The 21,009-nt window shown below is 36.6% G+C and overlaps 1 protein-coding gene across 5 annotated transcripts in view; it reads right to left on the minus strand.

Annotated features, from left to right (window-relative positions):
* The window catches only part of SLC39A12 (solute carrier family 39 member 12), a 34,163-nt gene extending 13,482 nt beyond the window's left edge, over positions 1-20,681 (minus strand). For 3 of the 5 annotated variants that reach the window (XM_058025211.1, XM_058025203.1, XM_058025231.1), the window contains exons 1-8: positions 20,590-20,681; positions 19,141-19,493; positions 15,518-15,799; positions 12,802-13,009; positions 10,727-10,929; positions 5,976-6,147; positions 2,627-2,799; positions 724-876 (exon numbers count right to left, since the gene is read on the minus strand). In XM_058025211.1, coding sequence (XP_057881194.1) covers positions 724-876; positions 2,627-2,799; positions 5,976-6,147; positions 10,727-10,929; positions 12,802-13,009; positions 15,518-15,799; positions 19,141-19,410 — 1,461 coding nt within the window. In that variant the 5' untranslated portion in view covers positions 19,411-19,493; positions 20,590-20,681. The other 2 variants (XM_058025216.1, XM_058025224.1) reach the window with 2 other exon arrangements.
* Between the last annotated feature and the right edge of the window lie 328 nt (positions 20,682-21,009).

Raw genomic sequence — 21,009 nt, forward strand, 5'->3', positions numbered from 1 at the left:
GAGGCCTAAACCAGGCCAGTCTTCACACTCTCTGTAAACAGAACAAGCAAAGGTTTCTCCTTCTTAAGTGACATCAGGATTGTCTCATGCTGACAAACTTAATGAGCCATCACTTTTTGTGCTGCATTCTATCCTTGTGCATATTCATATTTTCAGGCTCCAGCCATACTGAAATAAAGTAATACAATTACTGTAAGCATGGCTGTAGCAAGGAGATCCTATTAATAAAAATTGGGTCCTATGGACTGTAACATACATATTAGATTTTCACATCACTGGGATAGGGATCAAAAACAATTTGGAAATTTTAAGATATCAGTCTTGAAAATATCTTGAAAATATTTATCTTTCCATTGCATCTTTCTCCTCTTCAAACAGAGCCTAGAGCAAACAACAGTCACTGCTATTTCATATGGATACACACTTTAACCTGCTCCAGTGTGACTCATGAATGCAGGCTCATGGAACATGTTTGATTATCTGTTCCCTTTCTGGAATTATAAATACATGAAACACACTCATGAAGCAAGCACAATCCACAGAGCAAAGCAAAATAGAAGCTGAAGGTCAATCTGGTAGGACCACTTTAGCAAGCAATTATCTATGCTTCATTTAACCTACAGAAACGATAATTAATTTCCACAATCATTTTAACATTCTGTGCATTGCAAAATCTCAAAATACAAATTTTTTTTTTAAAGGGTGAATTTTACAAAGCTTTACCTGGTCACGAGGTGTTACCAAAAGAAAGAAACACTTTTCTATCAGAAAAAATCCATGAATTCCTCCAATTATTCCCAAAAGTTTCCAAATATATTCTTTTCCCTCATAGAAATGTTCTACCTCTTGTGCTTCATGTTTATGCAAACCAAGAGTCTAAAATAAAAGAAATAAAGTTAAAAAAAATTAAATGCCAATGTTTTAATTTTTCCTACAGCAAGCCATAATGCATTAATTCATTTTATTCTCAGAATTTTATTTTCCCAGTTCTCAGTTCTGCCAAAGTTAAATTGTGTTTTTAAATAATCAGCTGAATAATAGAGGATGAAATTAATCAAGAGGAGCACAGCTACACTTCTTCATCTCTCAGTGGTGAAAGTAACCTTATTTTTAGGGACAATTTTATGAAATCACCATTTATATATACGAGATATATTTTGTTTGCAATATATCGATGGTAAAACTCTATAAAAATTACTTGCATTATCTTAACATGCAAACTTCATATCAAAAATAGATAAGGAGCTACTGGAGAGGGTCCAGCAGAGGACACTGAGATGTTTAGGGGACTGGAGCATCTCTCTTATGAGGAGAGGCTGCTGGAACTGGGCCTGTTCAGTCTAGAGAAGAGAAGTCTGAGAGGGGATCTCATTAATGCATACAAATATCTCGAAGGTGGGTGCCAAGAGGGGGGAGCCAGACTCTTTTCAGTGGTTCCCAATGACTGAGTGAGGAGCAATGGCCATAAACTAAAACACAAAAAGTTCCAACTCAACATGAAGTAGAGCTTCTTTCCATTGAGGGTGGCAGAGCACTGGCATGGGCTGCACAGGGTGGTGGTGGATTCTCCCTCTCTGGAGACGTGAAAAACACCTCAATATATTCCTTAGGAACCTGCTCTAACTTATCCTGGCTTGGCAGTGGGTTGGACTAGATGATCTGCAGGCATCCCTTCCAACTCTAACTGTTCTGTAGTTCTGTAATTCTGTGATTCTGTGAAAATGAACCATAAATTAATTAATGCACTATTAATGCAAACATGCATTTCTGTTGGTGGGTATGCTTCCTTCTTTTCCCCAGTGTCACAGCACAGCAGCCCTCCTTTGCTCTGAAAGGGAGGGCTCTAAAGGCTACTGGATACATCACTTAAAACTGGCAAAGGAGAATACTTTCACACTTAAAAGGTGTTGCTGAAAGAAATGCATTTGTCTCACATTCAGTGAGAATTGCCTTCCTTAAACCACTCTCCCAGTTTTGCTTCCAGAGATGATGTATTGAGCATAAAGAGAATTTTAACCAGAATCTGAAGCTGCAAAGATCTCATTCTGTGACCACTGGAAGTCTACTCATAACATCTGTATCATATCAGAGGAGACTGTTAAAAATAAATGAATACGCAATGGAAAATTTGGTTCTGTTTTGCATTTTATCCTGTTTATAAAATTTAGATTATGAATTTAGGAAAAGATCATGTTACCCATTTTATTACAGTTCTAGGCATCAGGATTAATTAGGCTTATAGTGCCTGGTTCTCTGGAACAATCTGTGGAGGGGACTGTGAATGTCTCACACAACCTTAGAACAATTTTTGTTAAAATGTGTTACAGAATCTGCCTCATGAAATAAATTAATACCCATCTAGAACATGCCTTGCACAAGACTTGTGGAGTTACTGAATTTTTTTTTTTTGAAAAATAGGAACCTTTCTTTCTTTGAATTCATCAATCATGGATTTTTACTTATTATTATTTTTAATCTCTCTCTGAGCTACAGAGTGCAAATGTAAATGAGGTGCTGGGAGAATTTCATGGAACACTTTATTTATGACCTGATGAGCATTTTCCAGGTATAAATGAAACCTTTCTGTTCATATATTTCAACAAGCACAGAAGTGTCTATTACTTACCTGAGGAATAAGATGTAGCAATGCATCTCCAGAAAGGGTTCCAACAGCCAAACCGACAAACAGCTGTAAAATGAGTGTATAGATTTCTTGACAGGAGTTAAATAAAATGAGAGTTGTACCAAACATAGATCCAATAGTAATAAGTAAAACAGCAACAGTGCTGTAACCATATTCTGTAGGGGAAAACAAATGAAACAAAACAAGGGCACCTTTATTAATCCAATAATTGTATTTGTATTTGAGTATTTTTTAATATTTGTAATTGTTGTTTTGAGGGTATGTTTTCATACCTCTGTACAAGCACTCAGGAGAAGTAATTCATTGTGACACTATGTGATTTCAGCTGGGATTGAGTTAATTTTCCTACTACCTGCTACAGTGCAGTGTTTTGGATGCAGGATGAGAATATTGTTGGTAACACACTGATGTTTTGGTTGTTGCTGAGTAGTGCTTGCACTGAGCCAAGGACTTTTCAGTATCTCGTGCTCTGAACGTGAGGAGATGCACAAGAATCTGGGGAAGGGGAGGGGAACATCTCTGGGACAGCTGCACAAACTGGCCACAGGGATATTCCACATCACAGAACATCCATACCCAGTGCAGAAACTGGGAGGAGTTGGCCAGGAGGGGCTGATTGCTGCCCAGGGGTGAGCTGGGCATCAGTCAGCAGGGGGTAAGCAATTGTGTTGCACATCACTTGTTTATCTTGGGGTTTATTTCCCTCTCTCTTTTTTTGTTTCCTTTGTAATCCTCCTTTCCATTTCTAATTGCACTAGTAGGAGGAGTAGCATGAATTGTATATTTTACTTTTTCTCAATTATTATACTGATGATAGCTCAACTGATGGGTTTTACCTTTTTCCAGTTCTCCTCCCCAATCCCTGTGGAGGGAGGCAGTGAAGGGTGGGTGAGTGGCTGCTTCATATTTAGCTTCTGTCTGGGGTTAAGCCACAACAGCCATATAGATTTTTCTAGTCATGTGTGAACAGATGATAGAATTAGAAACCCAGAAAACATTCATTTTTTGAGGCTTTACATGTAATAGTCTGCTCTGCATTTGCTTCCTCTATTAAAAGATTTATGCTTGAGATTCTATGTTCTCACACGCCACACCTGTGTATTTTTACAGTCAACACCAGGTTTTTAACCAAATCATTTTCTGCAAACAAACAAAGGCCTAAAATCTCAAGTAAATGTAGTGATCTAATTTAGGTTCTAAGCACAAACATTTTGGTCCAAATTATATTTAAAAATCTGGTGTGGAACTACATCCCTTCAGTTAATACACCAGGACCACCAGCCTATTTTTCCCAGATTGCTGGGATGTTTTTGAATGTTAGTTTTATAATCCCAGAGTTACATGCTGCTCACATTTCCAACCTTTTGCAGAACATGAATCCCAATTAATTTCTATGGAAGTCTTATAATGGGAGGTAAAACACTGATGAGAAACACACATAAAGGAATTAATGCCAAAATATTTTAAACTGTCACTTAATGTTTCAAACTTCAATAGCATTGCGAGTGCTTAGCACCTCATAAAATCAGACAGCTAATTTCACAGACTGCACATCCAAACACAAGAGTATAGTAGAAATATATGGAATGTCAGGCCCTTGGTGACTTAGCCAAAACAGCGCAGCCCATCAGTAAAATAAGAGTACACAGTAAGACTAATGAGCCTATGCTCAGATCACTGGCTCACACATAGGTCAAACATGGAGTTCTTTATCTGGAATAAGACAGCACAAGTGTCCCTGTGGTCATGGAAACCTTCCTTTGTCAAAAAGCACAGGGAAAGGGCTGTAGAAAGGGCTCTTATTAATTCCATTCTGCACTTGAATAGTTCAATTTTTCTCATCTCTCACCTTTATGAGATCAGTAAAATGTCATTGATTGGGCTGATGGCTTTAGACTTGGAAGAATACCACTTAACAGTGATTTTTTAATGAACCTTGTATGTGACCTGGGTAAGTTCCTTTCTTTTCTTTCTTTGTCCCTTGATTCCTGATCTAAAAAATGGTCATATCTGTGTAGCACAGAAAAGATCAAAGCAGTAAAGACTGCAATGTGTTCAAGTAATGAGCAGAGATATAAGATAAGAACGGACTGCTGCCTATTGAAGACCCATAATGATTCTTCCTATTCTGTATGTCTCTACTATAACAATTCTTGGAATATCCATGAGGATTCTCCCATGCTTTTTACTTCTGGGATATTCACATGTGTCCTTTCATGCTTTTTAATCCATGTGCTGATCCATAAGGATCATTGGGCAGCAGGATGTGGGGAAAACTTACTAGCTCCAAAAAGATCCAGTCATCTAAAGCTGACCATGTAGATATTAGGATAAAGGTATTGAAGACATTGATTTGTAGCCTAAAAAGTGCTCCTGTAGATGCAGGCGATTATGGTTAGATGTCTGTTCCTTTTTGGTCATTCCCGACTCCCAAATTCCCCAGCAAAAGTAATGTCTCTGTTATTACACCAGCACACCTTGATTTGTAACCCAGATATTATTGGCTTAAAGTGAAAAAAAAAAAAACCTAGAAAACACATTAGGAAGCCCTATTTCTGATTCAGCTGACCCTGAATCTGAGTCATCTCACATTCAGATTTTTCTTTTATAAGGTGGATTAAGGACTGATTACAGGAGAAGTGAAATCCATGGAACAGATGGGGCAGAAAACACTGGAAGCAGAGGCATGTGAGGGCTACAACTGCAACAAGAAACAACCTAATTAGACCCTAAGTCAGTTCTTGCTCCAGCTCTATCACACAGTCCTGCTGCCCTGTTACTGTTTTTCTGGATGTTTTTCTTACCCCAATAGTATCCTCAAAGCTCCTCTGCTATAAAATATCACAAGCTGAAACACCAGTAGCATTCCTGCTCAACTTATCTATATCAAGCATTTGCCACATCATGGTATAAAATACCAGTTAATGTAACTTTGAAGTTTTATGTAAGAGCAATGCAATGTTTACAACAGAAACCTGGTGCAAATTTCACAATATAATCCCTTACTGCCCAGCAATCCATAGATGAGGACCTGTTATTGCCTACCTGCTGGCAATATCAAGCAGTCCTCTAACAAATGAAGAAAATAAAGCTTAAAACCTTACATGTGGAAATAGAATTCCAAATAGTAAAAAATTTAGACCATTGAATCTTCTCACTTCTCAATATAATACTATTATCTGACATGTATGCTATGAAATGATAGAATGCATAAATTACAGATGGCATAGATCCTATGTTTTGGATTATTGATGAGTGAAAAGTCTCCAGAAGTCCTTGCACCCCTTTATCTGAATTTAAATAAAAAATTATTAATAAGAACATAACTTACTTTCCATAGTTGTTGGTGGAAGCTTTGTCTGTTTGAAATCAGGAAGCTGACATGAACAACTTAAAAGCTGTTGAATGATAGCTGGACTGATATGCTTGAAGTGGTCCTTAGAAATGGAGGAAGAACTGTTTTTCAAAAATATCTTCACAAGTTCATTGGCAGAGAAACAAACCTTTGGAGGAAAGTATACACAGTTACTAAACATGTTGCATATACCTGCATTTAATTTTGAAGTTAAATACAGAATCTTAGAAGAACACAGGGCACTCCAGCCCTAGAAGAAACCTGCTATACATCGATACTCTTTCTTGCTTAAATTAGTTTAATTACTTCAATTACTTCACTTTTTTTCTGTGTAAAATCGATACTAGTATATTTCAGAAAGATCAGAATCTTTAGGATAAACCTGCTCAATTTTTATTGAAGCCACTTAATGTCATTAAGATCTTACAAAATAATATCTAATAATATCTCTCAATATTTTATTGTTATATGTGCTAAGAAAAAAGTTTCAATGCTAATACAAACCATATTCTTAGCTATTCTTGTGAAACTACATTATTTGCAGTAATAGTGCTACTAATATAAGATACTGCCCACATTAAAGCAATACTGAAATTCATCCTTGTACTGGATCTTCAGTAAGATATGGAAATAAATTAGCTTTTTAAATTCAATAAATGAGGGCATGTCAGCAAACTAGATGTTACATAGTCTAATATTGTTCTAAAGATTGCTTAATAATCGTATTATTACAGGTACTTCTGAATTCCAACTACTTTTTGTTCTTGCTTGGAGCATGTCTTTGTCAAAAGAAGCAATTTTTCATGGAAACATTTATATTTCAAAAATTGTCATGAAGACATTTTGTGTGTTCTGCTCCAGGATGAAACTTCCATTAAAAACACGAGCAGTTAACACAAGAAAAGTTCTAGTGGAAATTTCTGTAAACACTTTTAAACAGAAGAACTCCAGATCAAATATGTTATCTTACTTAACAAATATATTGTTTTATTAATAATCTTCATTTCTTAATCTCATCTGATGAGCTGTGATTCAATATTTAAAACCAAAAAATTTTCTTTTATTTAAATTGGTCTGCATCTGAGACTCAAGGTTTTCCTAAATATTCTTTATCTCACTACTGAAGCCTAACCTTCTTTTGAAGTTAAGTATAATTACCTTTAAATAACCCAGATAAAATCCAACACATTCCTGCTATTGCTCATCCATTAGTAAAGTAAAATATGCTTTATGGTTCACTAAGAAACTGAATTAATTGAGCACTGATGTAGTTTTTTCTGAAAACCACATCCAAGTCTTCAGGATAATGGGTGATCTTGTCACCTGGACTGAGTGTGTTCTGCCTTCAGACCAAAGGAGAGCATGAAGACAATTCAGGAGCTACCATGTCAGAAGAGGCCTTAATTTTGCCTGTTCTAGGTAGAGATATTGACTCCAGAACTAGGGAGCACTGACATCTGGTATCAAGTTGGAACACTAGGATTTTGGCTGGTCATGAGCAGCATTGCTGACCAGTCAGAGCAGGGATTATATTATTTATTATTTAACACCTTCACCAACAACCTGCGTGATGGAACAGAGTGCACCAGATGGCATTCACAGGTGAAACTCAACTGGGACCACTAGTCAGAATGCTGATGGGTGTGGCTGCTATGTAGAGGGACCTGACAGGACAAAAAATGGGCTGACCAGCCCTTAGTGAAGATCAGCCAAGACAAACTTATTGGGCTTCACACAGAATAACTCCGTGCATCAATGGAGGCTAGGGAAAATGGCCAGAAGGAAGGCAGGTTTCCAGAAAAAGCCCTTGGGGTGGCTCCTGACAGGAAACTTGAACATGAGCCACCAGTGTGCCCTTGTGGCAGCGACCACTAACTGCACACTGGCTGCACTAGCAAGAGCAGAGCCAGCAGGTACTGGAGAAAGAATATTGCCCACCACTCAGGACATGGGAGCCCACATCTGGACTGTGTCCAGCCAATAACCAGCAGTGCAAGACACTGGCAAATTGAGGGAAATCCATGGAGGGCCCCCAAGACGCCTAGGAACTGCAGCACATGATGTGCCAGGAGAGGCTGAGGGACCTGGGTTTGCTCAGTTTGGTAACAGGAGGGTTGGTGGGCATCTTAAGTCTTCAACAGTCTAAGGTGATTGGAGGGAAGACATAACCAGAATGTTTTCAGAGACATACAGCAAAAGAATGAGAGGTGAAAGGTATTAGTTGCAGCAATTAAAAACTCCAATATGCTATAATAAATAAGGCCATCAAGATGAAGGCAATAAAGCACTGGTACAGATTTCTCAAAGACTATAAACTCTGTTTTTGGAGACATTCAGAATTCAACTCTACATTGCTCTGTGAAATCTGATCTGACTTTGAAATTGGCTCTTTTTTGAAAAGTACAATAGACAAGATGAGGTCCAGGATTACTGCAAACCTAAATTTTAATGTGAATTTATTATCTAGAATTTTCAATGAGAATTTATTACCATGAATTTTCAATGAAAATCAAAATATCTATTGTAAAAATAAATTGTCCACCCCTACATAAAAATAGTGTTAATGTCTATTTAGTAAAATGTTCTTGTAAGATGTGGGGCATGAGGACCTGCATCTTTTCCAGTTGCAAGTCCCAGCCTTTGAAGCTTTCTAAAATAAGGAGGCAGAGAACTGTCTCCAATAGAAAAGCAACGATGCGTGTATCATCCTGGAGGATGATAACAAAGAAATAAGCACATTGATTTTGCATATTTTCATGTGAAAAACTGGATGGATGGATGGATGGATGGATGGATGGATGGATGGATGGATGGATGGATGGATGGATGGATGGATGATCTGGGTTTCCAAAATCCATGTTTGATTAATGAGGGAAAATAAATGAATACATAGATGTGACATAGTTTAACGGAATGTAAGATTATTTATCATATTAGATTACTTACCATTTACTTTTTTTATAGACATTTATAATTGTAGAGACAATAATGACTTCAAAAGAAACCAGTGACCCTTTTTTGTGGTAATGTTTCAAATAATTATTCCTATATAAAAATTAAATTACAGATCTTAAAGCAGTTAGCGAACGCAAGCCATAGACAAGTCAATGTCCTGTACGTAGCAGAATCAGCTACTAATGAAGCACAATGGCTATCATAGCTGCAGAAAAACTATCAGGAGAAAAAATTAGCAACACTGCAGTGAAACATGAAGTGTTTCCATATGTTAGCTATGCCCGTTTTCCTTTACATATTCCACTTTACATGTGGAATATGTAAAGGAAAATAGGCATAGCTAAAAAGAACATAAATGGAAAAAAACCTCCTTAGAAACTAGGAGTTAATACAGAAGAGAAATTATGTTCTGTCCAGATGTTTCTTTGTGATTTTTTTATGCATACAGAACAGTTGACTCCTAAGACTCAGATAATGCCCCTGCACACTTATCCTTTGAGTTACAGTCAGTCTTAGAAGTTCAAGAACTCAAAAAACTGAGCTTTAAAAATACTTCAATTGCTGGAGAATTTTGCTTCTCTTACAGATAGGATCACTACTGATTTCTGTCCTTCATAATTTAAAATTCATATGAAACACATTTAAAATGACCTTAGTTCAGGATTATTTTGAGACCCCATTAAAAGCCTCATCATGCTGATCAGCATGATCCTTTTTTGTGGTCAGCTGCAAAGAAATAAACGTATTGATAGAGTATGCATTTCAAATGCAATATAATTACAGAGATAAATATCTATCAGAATAGCATTGAACCAGATGAAATTTGTCTCAGCTCCCCATCATAAAATGACCGCACAGAAAAAGTCAATTTCACTCATGAAATGACCTCACAGAAAAAGTCAACATCACTCAGTTCTCTTAAATCAAAAAGAAACATTGCCACTGAGTTAATAAAAATGATAAAGGGTTGAAAACAATAGAAAAGTGTTCTTTGAAGAATATATTTCAAATGTATACATCGAAATATATACCAATTATATGCTTTGGAGTCTCCTTTTTTGTCTGTGGAATGATACCCCGTCTAAAGGATGGAAGTCAGTTACCATCTTGATCATTGCCATAAACAAAATTTATTTATTTTCAGATTTTTAGGATAAGGATAAAATCACCTGCAATAAGCCAGTGTCCTTCAAAGTTCTCAGAGAAGATACTTTGGAGTACCTAAGGCTCTGTTTTACAGTCTTTATACTTTCTAAAGAAGAATTCTGGATTCCATAAATGGCTATGAAAAGAGTTTGGAAATGTCCAGTCTTCAATTTACAGAAGCCTTTTAAAAGCAACTTACAGATAAACTTTAATTGAATTTGTTTTCCTTAGTGCAAAACAATCCCTCTTTCTACCAGGTCACTTAAGGCGTCCTAGAAACTCTGTGACATAAAACCACAAGAAATCTCTAATAACTGTAAGAAAACATCAAAGCCATGTTAACCCACTCCTCTGAGTCTTGAAGAAACACCTGATTCCAGGTAACACTAGCCATTGTTAGCCCCTCCCAGTGACTTTAATTGCACATTCAACATCCACAAAGTTTTTTTCCCAATTAGTATTTAAACAAATATAGCTATATAAATATATATTTTCATCTGTATCTACATTCCTTTTTGAAACTAATACATTTTACCTCAGACATATTGCATGGTTTGCAAATCAATTTAAACTTCTGTCTGTGAAATTCTGTCACCAACATTATAATAACATAAAAGTAAATGAACCTGGTCCCAATCTGTGTTCCTTTCACGATCTTCAAAATAGCCTTTCAGATGGTCTCCTTTTGTATGGTTTCCTTTGACTGGAGTATTTCTTCTTCCAGTATCTCTGATTGCCACACTGTAACGTCTTCTTTTGTGACTGTGAAATTGTCCATTTACAGTGCAGGTCTTTTTGACTCTAAGCACATTGAGTAGTTGTTCTAGTTCTAGTAATTGATTAGAGAACAGATATGTTACCATAGGAAAATGCACACTTAAAAGACAAAATATTTAAAAGACAATATTTTTTTCTTTTTGTTTGTTACAACATTGATTCAATTCCTCATTTTAATACTCTTTTATCAGGTTGGTACTAGAGGCAATTTCTGCTTAACAACTCTGGAAGTCCCAGACACCCAGATCCTCAGCCTTTCCCCCTTTACATGTCGCACTCAGATATGACTGGCAGGAAATTCATCTTTCATTTATTCAGCATCTCTGACAAAGTTACCTAGTAATTGTTAAATAACTTCACTGTTCTTAAAATTTTCCCATGTAAATGGAACTCCACACTAAGTTGCCACAGCCAGGTATTTGGATCAGGAAACACATCCTCCATAGGGTGTCCTGAAATCAATTTTCAGCATGCTGTGCTGTCCTTGCACTTCAGGAGCACAGCACAGGACAGTGATTTTTTTTCTCTCCTTTGGTTAACTGGGAAGATGCCTGCTCACAGTACTGAAACAGGAAGGAGAGAGCCAGGATCCCTAATCCAAATCTGAGATCATGCACAGATGTACCTCATTAAATAGCTGGGGTGCAATGTGTGCTTCTGCTGATGGAATGCCCAGTTATTTGAGATGCAGGCTCTATCCTGTCTTCCTTATCACCTTCCTTCACCCCTGCACTTTCAAATGAAGCCATAGTGATAATTCCTGTAAACCTTAATTTGTCTATTAAAAAGTGGTCCACAAATTAATTTTAAAGAAATTTAGATTAATGGGAATATTTCCACATGATAATCCTTTAGTTTTTAAATCTTGTTACTCAGAAAATGCAAATAGTGTAGTCCTAATGGTAAATCTCACAAAAAAAATTCTGATAAGATGTTTCACTACTTTCTTTTGGTTACGTAAACAAACAGATCTGAATGGAGCTGTATTTGCAGGTATATTTGTTTTCTAAATATAGTAACATCTAATTTTCTTTTTCTATGCTTCCAGATTCTTACTCTTTCCTGAAATTACTATTAAGAATTTAAATAAATTTAAAGGGACAGTATAATGAGCTTAGACATAAAATAGACTTACTCTATAACAAACTTAAGAAAATTTTAATATAACAATATTATTATTAAGAATATTAATAAAAATATTAAGAACATGTTTTGTTTTTCTGAATGACATCCTAACTCCACCAAGCATACAGTCCTGCTGTTATCTTCACTGGGGCCATATTTCACCATACATAGCTATTTAGTAGCACTGGGCTGAGATGGCTCTATCCATTCTTGTGAGAATTATTTTACAAGATCTGGCTGGGCAATTTTAAAGGAAGGGCTTTGCTGCCAAACCAGTGTTTGTAAATGCAATCTATGAGCCCCAGTTTGGGCCTAAGGATTATTACATTTTTTTGTATTTATTTCTGTGATTCAGTGTACCTCTTTGTAACCTATGAATGTTAAAAATGTCTTTAGCTATGCTCAATTCAATTTTTTAATCTGTTTTAACCCATACTTAATGTGACTTTTGAAAAGTGCTCTGAAAAGCTTGTAAACTGTTGCTGTTAGCAGTTGCCACAAAAAAGGAAAAGTTGATGTCTTATAACAACCTTCTAAATCCATACCAGGCCTCTGAATTGATGGTGTAACTTCTTAAACTGCCAAGCAGGCACAACCTTTTACAGAAATTAATAGCTGCTGCTGCTGCTGCTGCTGAGAGCTTGGCATTTGTTTAGTTTTGTTTCCGGTTTTTTGTTTTGTTATTTCTGGACCTGTTAGAGCACTCCTATACTTCTATTTATTTATGGTTAAGTAGCATTTCTGATAAGTCCAGCAATAAATTTTCCTGAAGAAATGAACTTTGCATACTCCAGCTTACCTGTCACTTGGAGCTCAGTGGTACTATTTAGAGAACTGAAAATATATTTTATAAAGAATTCTGGGGAAGGCAAACTTGCTTTCCCCATACAGACTCCTTGGAGAGCCAGAGTAAGGATTAAAGCAGCCAGGCGTGGAAGAGTGTTTTCATCAGCACCATCTTTGTCCATTATATCAGCATTTTTCTCCAGAGTGCTCACATCAACACACTGAAATCAGGAGAAAACAGCATGAAGACAGTCCTGCTAACCTCCATTTAAATAATCAAAGTGACAGGAGGAGAAACTGTGGAGAACAATTTCATAGACAGCCAGAGTAGAAAAAATGCTAAGATGTAAGCTGTAATTGCCAGCAGGACAGCTAATCAAAGGACATTTAAAGGAGAACAGGCATAGAATTAAAAATCTTGAACATTTACTCAGTGTCTAATGGGGAAAAAGTACAGTTCCTCATTCAGGTTATTTTTGCTCAGTGTTATTTTCCTGCTGTTTCTATTGTTCCTAGTGTCCTCCTCAATTACATCTACATCTACTTCTAGAAAGTGGAAGAAAGGGGATGAATTTTTGTTAAGGAACAAGAAATAGGCTCAAATAATACAGACTGTAACTCTTCATCTCAAAGTTCAGGAAGAATTCTTTTAATGTTTTTAGTTCTGACCTATTCAATGGAATCAATAGTTTTTTATGGATTAGTTATCTGGGGACAATATGGAAAGATATAATTTTGCTGATATGACTTTCCTGCTGGGTGACCAAATAAAAACAGTAGTTACTGGTATAGAACCATGTGTGTGGAAGTCTGCAAACTCTCTCAGTTTCCTGGAAATTTATCCCCCTTTTTATATTTTCTTCCTTTTTTTCCTTTCTGGTTTATTTTCACTGCAAATGGTTGGGTTTGAAAGAAACAACAACAAAGATAAAAAAATAATTAATTTATTTTTTTCAAACTAATATTAGCAAAATTAAAAAGTCAGCTAGATGAGCCAGTACAGTAGTCATTTATTTCATACACACTCATCTCTCCTTATGTAGATCATAAACACTTCAAAGAGGAGGCTGCCATTTCTTTTCCTACTCATTCACTATACATTAAAGTTTTCCCAATCCAAACCTTAATCTCTCATTTCAAACAAGACATTAGGTGCTATGACTAAAGAAGAGAACATTTTCTGTGAAACCAAAACACAGAAAGAGACACTAGAAATGCTTTTCTTCTATGACTACCCTGCACCATTGGCCCTTTTCCACAACTCAAGTGTTGTGATTCCAAGTATTATGCTATTATGTTTTGTGTACCTTTCATAAAAGAAACTTCTTTTCCCTCAAGTCAGTGAATGAAGTCTCAGTTACTGGACAGGCTTGAAAAGTGATTATCCTGCCAGCATAAACAAACAGAACCCTCAGTAAAGCATTTTATGGGCTGTTATTCTATCTTGACATTTCAAATACCCACCAATGCCTCTTTACAGTTGCTCAGATACAACTGGAGTCCTTGGAAATCGGCACGTTCACCAAGACTCAGAACCAAAAGTACTGGTCAATGAATAATTTATGGTGGGAAATGACCACACAAAGACAGAGAGAGGAACTGGAGGCGCTCAACATTCTGGACACAGCCAGGTCTCCTACCCATCTTCTGTTTGTGCAGAAAACCCTACTACAGCATGCTGTAAATTAAAATCTAATGAAATGAAAAATTTGACCTTTGTATAAACCAATTTAACTCAATACATTGAACAGATCTAAGGAGCTGCAAACTGGAGGTCAACCTGTACTTTAGGAGTTATCTAACCTGGCTAAAACCTGTTTTATTGCCCATTACAAGGAAAAGTTTCTTCTTTGACTTTGAACTCCAGAATATTATTCTATTATTTTATAGGTCCTATTTGAAATAAAGAATTCTAAACAGCAGTGAGAAAACTTAAGCACGTTCCCTGACTTAGAAGTTATGATCTTAGCTGAAAATCCTCATTATGCTTTTTTTTTTAAACTTTAAATTTAAGCTTATCTTTAACAATCTTTCTACAATGCATATCCATGCTTGTAGATAATTAGTCACAAACGTGTTTCTACTGAAGGAAGTCATCATATCTTTGGACAGATTCCTCATTCCGTCCAGCTTTGGATAGACATGGAAGTGTAGAACCTGGCAGGGATTTCATCACAGCAAAAGAATTCATTGTTTCTCCTATATCAGCCAGTAATGGATCTGTTCTACTTCATACCATTGAAATGTTCAACTTTGAACTCTATAATATTACTCTATTATTTTATAGATCCTATTTGAGATAAGGATCTCAAATAGATCCATATAGACAGATCTATGTCAAATAGATCTCACAGATCACTGGTAGTGTATCTATGCTAAGAAATATCAGAAATGAGTAAGTATTTTCTGTACTTGGAGCCAAGTGCAAGATATTGCATCTACACAGCTGTGCTCTTTTCCATCTGCCCTAAGCAGAGCAACTGCATCTAAATTACCCATTAGGAATGGTCCCTAAAGTACAGTATTTCACCAACCATGTGGAAGTGGCACATGCCAGAAACAACTCAAAATAAAGCATTAAGCAGCACAGCCAACACAATCCCAGTGTTCAGCCTGTGCTTGGACACTTCCACCTACCAGTCTTCTGGTACTGGCATAGTCTCTGTGCTAGCATAAAGGTATCACACCTGTAATAAAGATGAAGTTATTTTTACATATGTTTTCTTTACCTGGTTTTCAGAAGTTTTAAAATGTTGCCTTACTGCAGCTAAAGTATCTTCAGTTTCATTCCGTGAAAAATAATAACAGTCTTCATCATGTCTTAAACTAAGCATACTCTGTAGGTAAAATTTGTAATCCTTATCATTCAAACTGAATTCTGAAGAACACATATCTCTACGATGAAGAATGTAGTAGAGAAGAATAAGAGAAATTCTCTCAAATACTTCTTCACTGAGATGATCTTCTAAATCTCCTCCAGCTATCAGTAACAAAGCATCTGGTTCAAGGCACTGTGAAGAAATAAAAATAAATGGAAATTCAACTCATGTGACAGCCTGCCAGGCATCTGCAAATACAGATAGGAAGGACAATGAGAGAATACAAATTCTATATTTAAGGGATCGAACCCAAAACTTCACAAATGCAGGCTGATGGAATGGCAGGAGGAGGGTGTAGGTAATTCTTCAGAGTCCTATGGCTGCAAGATCACACCATGGGGTTTTTTCCAGAGCCCCTTTAATTTTTAAGGAAAGTGAAGTGTCCTAGAGATGGCACTTTGAGCAACCTGGTCTATTGGGAGGTGCCCCTACTCATGGTAGGGGGTACAGAACTACATGATCTTTAATGTCCCTTCAAATTCAAACCATTCTATGATTCTATTCTGTAATTCTATGATTGAGACTCCCTACAATTAGGAATAATTCTGATCAATCATTGTAGAGAGCAAAAAGCTTCCACTGGCTTCAGCAGATTATACTTCTGGTTACAAATATATTAGATAAGGGCTAGGCCTATTCATATTGTCATCTGTGCATTCTATATGTGTTTACATGATAAGATAAAATCAGTTGCTGAACTGTAGTTAATTGAGGCTATGTAAACAGAAGTTATACCATATTCAATGCACTGCTGAGAGACATAATTGAGCCTGTAATCACACAGCTATTTTTATGTTTCTCAATGAATTCTGTTAACTGCAACAATGAGATCCAGTGCAGAGAGCCAGCACAAGGTCTCAACCCCATTTAGTCCTTCAAATGCATTTCAAGAGGGACTGAAATTACATATTCACCCTGTGCAGGCTTTACATCTGAGCGCAGATTTTAATAAGTGTAAAACTGTAAGCATTAATAGCCAAATTAACTATTTATATACATAAATAAGCTAGATTACAGCATGGTTCACTGTGTCCTCTCCTACCTTCATTGCTTATTAAGGTCTTTAACTTTTCCTAATGCAGTCTCTGAGAATTACTCTTTTGACTAGGAGGAGTCTATTTTCTTTTCTGTCCCAATGACCTCAAGTCAGTCAACCAGCCTTTATGAACACTCAGTAGTAATACAATAAACATATGGCATGAAGTGGAAGATTTTCAAAAAATTCTGTAAGATTTAAAAACCCACTGAGGATAAATTGCAATCAGTGAGTCCATTGTTTGCTCTTGCAGGGAAGATGACTGAAAAGAAAATTGCCAATCAGAAGGAAGCAGATGCATTGTAAAAGATGCAGCTACTCCATAGTATATGGGTAGCCCATGGTGAGTGACCCTTGAAGTGATATTAAGATAATATAAAGTGGTTGGCCATTAGCTTGGGTTTTTTCATTTGTTTTTTAGTTTGGGGGGGTTTTGCTGCTACTAATATTTTTACAGGAATAACTATCTGTCCCTGATTTAGAAAAGCTAAACAAAAAAAAGCCCAGAACTTTGGCACTGAAGTCTGAGTTTCTTTTCTTTAAGTGGCCAGAAGTTTTAAAAAAAACAACAACTTGTTTACCAATGCAAGAAATATATGGCTTCTGTTTGCTTAGGTGATAAAGAAATGTCAGATGCCATCCAACAGCTGCCAGCCCCTGCCCAAAGAGTCTTAGGACCACTATATAACAAGAAACCAGAAGAGGGTCTAAAAAAAGGATTAAACTTCACTACTTTTAAATGCCCATTAAAGATACCATAAAAACAAAAATTAAAAAAATCTGAAAACAAAGTCATGTGGTATATAAACCAGTCCTGAATTTAGAAGGGAAATTGAATCTGAAATAAATTAGCAATTCCCAACAAGTATGAGGAAGAAAATACAAGGTGAGACATTCTGTTTCAAATTTTGATGTACTTGAAGGGTAGTGCTTCTTGCACAGCTTTTGCTATCTTGCTTTACCAAATCTTGTTAAATCATCATGGAAGATATCAGCACAGTACCAAGTGTGCACCATGTGACTGAAAATGCCACATCTCCCTCAAGGATTTCCTACAGACAACCACGTGCCTCTGGTGCTGGCACAGAAACACTGACAGTGCAGGATGCATGCAGTGTGTCAGACTCAGATGACACTGAGGAATACTGAAAATGGTGAAAGTCCTCAAAGTCTTCCTGTAGAAAATTTCCAAGATGAAGCCTGAACAGAGTAGCAGTACTGAGCAAAGTAAGCCCCAGCTAAGTTTCCCTTCGATTTTGTCCATCCAAGGACACCAACAAGCTCTCCAGAAATGCATCACAAATACCAGAAAAAACCATGCCACTAGAGAAGAAAAACAAAAGGGTGACCAAAAACTTAGTCCCCTGTTTTGTGTAGTTTGGGAGGACTGTATAGCCATGTTTATTATGTCAATTTTCAATCTGGGCATGTATCTGATGCATATTCATTGCCCATGTGTGAATAATCTCCTTCATAAAAAAGTATCCATTTAGGTAATGACAGGCACCTACAATATTTATGTATGAAATTTCACATTTGGGTTCATATGAAAAATTGGAGCATTTTTAGAAAGGGTCAATAAAGTGACCAGCTGTCTACTGCACAGGATAAAAAGATTCCCACTTCATTGGCTTGGCAGATTGCTGAAAACAGCACCTTGTAAAAACATTCACCTTTCAGACCATCTTCCTAAGTGTGGTATAAAGTGACACTGCTGTATGTAGGTCACTGAGCAGTGCCAGAGCCAGAGTAATGAAAGCTAAGGCTGACCAAGCCCTTTGTCGTCCCTTTTAGCCGAGTTGCTCAGTAACACTGTCCCTGTCCTTTCTACATTGAATCAGGACTGAGTTCTGAAAATATTCTCAAGTAGACAGCCAATCCCTCTGTGCAACTGTACCCTGGACTACTTCCAGTTTCAATTTGGATTTGTAGATTCATTGTTCTGCCTTTCATTTTCCTTGACCTGAACTGCTTACAAAACCCTCCCCTTAATGTTGAATATTTCAGTGAAGTAGCACATAAATCTGAGACAACCCTGTCTGGGTTTTATTTTTATGAAGTAAAATCCAGAACGACAACAAAAATGTGGCAGAACTAGTCCCCAGGGTTTACCTATGTCTTTCCATGGTGGAAATCCTGTGCCCCAAATTCAAGCTGATGCTTTTATTGTTATACAAGGTATCAGCAGAAAAACTTTTGCTGGAAAACAAACACTTGGGAACTTTAAAAGGACTGCCTGTCGTGTTTGGAATATCTCTTCATGAGCTCAAAGCATAAATAATAATAATTCAAAACGAACCAAAGCAGGGACAAATTTTTTTTGCTGCAAAAAGTTTTTTACCTGTTTAGGTATCATATTCAGGACAGTATACTCAAACAAATGTTAGAACTCACTGATGATCCTGTAAAGATATCCCTCATTAATTGAAGCACTAACCAGATTACAATCCTCTTGCATGCCATAAATCCGCTGTGGGCATTCAGCTCTCTCCAGTAACATTTTGACCAGTTCTCGTGAGTGGTTCATGTGGAGCTCAGTGTTTTCAGCTGAGAGAACGCGTAAAACTTCCACCAGAGAGCCTCTGCTGGGAGGATTGCTGCCATCCTGCCCATGCTCTTCCCCAGGCTGTCCTTCAGCAATGAGCACGCTGAATATGAAAGCAGAACATACCACCCCAAGAGCTGGATGCTTGGTCAGAAAACACATCTCCTCTTCCTGCAGTGCGTGATCTGCACTGAGTGTTGGATTGTTGTTTGCGCTGCACAGCTTAAACTGGAAACCTGAAGAATCTGAATGGTAAAGGGGAAAAAAATCCCAACCCTTTAATTAGTGCGAATGCAATATGTTTGAAAGGATTTATTAATTGGTCGGCTAAGCTGATTTGCAGTGACAAGCTGTTTTTGAACAACAGGGAGCCTGTAAGGACTTACAGCACAGAACAGCAGGAAACTAAGACAACTATGGCCTCAAAAGTTCTTTAGAATTACCAATAAGAGGTTGTCTCAAAGTGCCCTTCCCACTTCTTAAAAATAAAGTCTATGGCTTTCATTTCAGTGTTATGTTATTGCATTCTCTACTAATTCTTTTCAGTAAGAATAGAAAAATACTATGGCTTTTGCTTTCATTTCATCATGCAAACAGGTTTTTAGTAACAAAAATAGCTGTAAATAAATATTGCTAGTCTAATACTATTATGAATGTGCAGTAATTACGTTACATAGCAATAATATAAAGCAGGTTATATTGTCAAAACACTTTACCAACATCAGTAAACTCCAGCTATACTTCACAAAGAAAGAAGGAACAGGATGTACTTAAAAATTAGTGATCACTACTCAGACAGAAGTATTACAAAGCTGAGGTTATAATTTCACTCAAAGAACTCTGAATAAACAAGACAAACAAGCTTAACTTGTTAACTTTAGGTGCAAAAGACATTTTGTGCTATAAATCTCTCTTCTTCACAATCCTTCCTAATAAACCACTCCTTCTGCTTTTACAGTAATCTATTTCGATATCAAAGCACAAGAAATATAAAATAGTTTCACTTCTGTTTTCCTCAGAAGTTTTGATTTTATTGATGGGCAGATGCTGGCAGTGACATACAAATTCAGATAGTAAAGTACGTGTTAAACAGCCACATATATGTTCATGTCCTTTGAACTGCAATATGATACACATCTTATTTTAAAGGAAACTTTGTAACAAAGTATTTAAAATCGAAAAAGAACTGCTGAATTCAAACGGACATTTAGTCCAAAAAAAGTTAGTATGTTTTTAGATATTAGGAAAACTTTTGGTGTTTAGATATATTTTAGTGTTAGGAATATGTATCATTGTTATGAGGATATTATGAGCATTTATTTCTAAATGTTATTTTCTTACCTTCTGAAAGGAAAAAGAATGCTCGAGTATCTAGCTTTGTGGCATTCTGAATCCTCAGAAGTATTTAGCTGCTGGAAGTCCAATGTTTTTAAAATTCCTTGATGGTGCTCTGGAAGCTGGAGAGGATTAGTTTATTGCTGCCTTGAAAAGTTTTCAGTTGCTATGGAGAGAGCTGCCCTTAAGGTAACAATGGAGGTGGATAGGAATTAGTACACGTTCTTCTTGTACTTCTAAGTTCTAAGCATTGCATTATTGAATTTATTTCACATTTTCTAGTAGTTATCTTTTTATGTAAGCAGTCTATTTTAGAAGTACAAGATGTATAAAATCTCTTAAAGAATGTATTTCTTTATGATGGATAATATATGCAAGCACTCATAACTGTTCCCTGTGTTACTAAATTATTTGATCAATGCTACA

This window comes from Melospiza georgiana, chromosome 1 (assembly GCF_028018845.1).
Source record: "Melospiza georgiana isolate bMelGeo1 chromosome 1, bMelGeo1.pri, whole genome shotgun sequence".
Classification (NCBI taxonomy): Eukaryota; Metazoa; Chordata; class Aves; order Passeriformes; family Passerellidae; genus Melospiza; species Melospiza georgiana.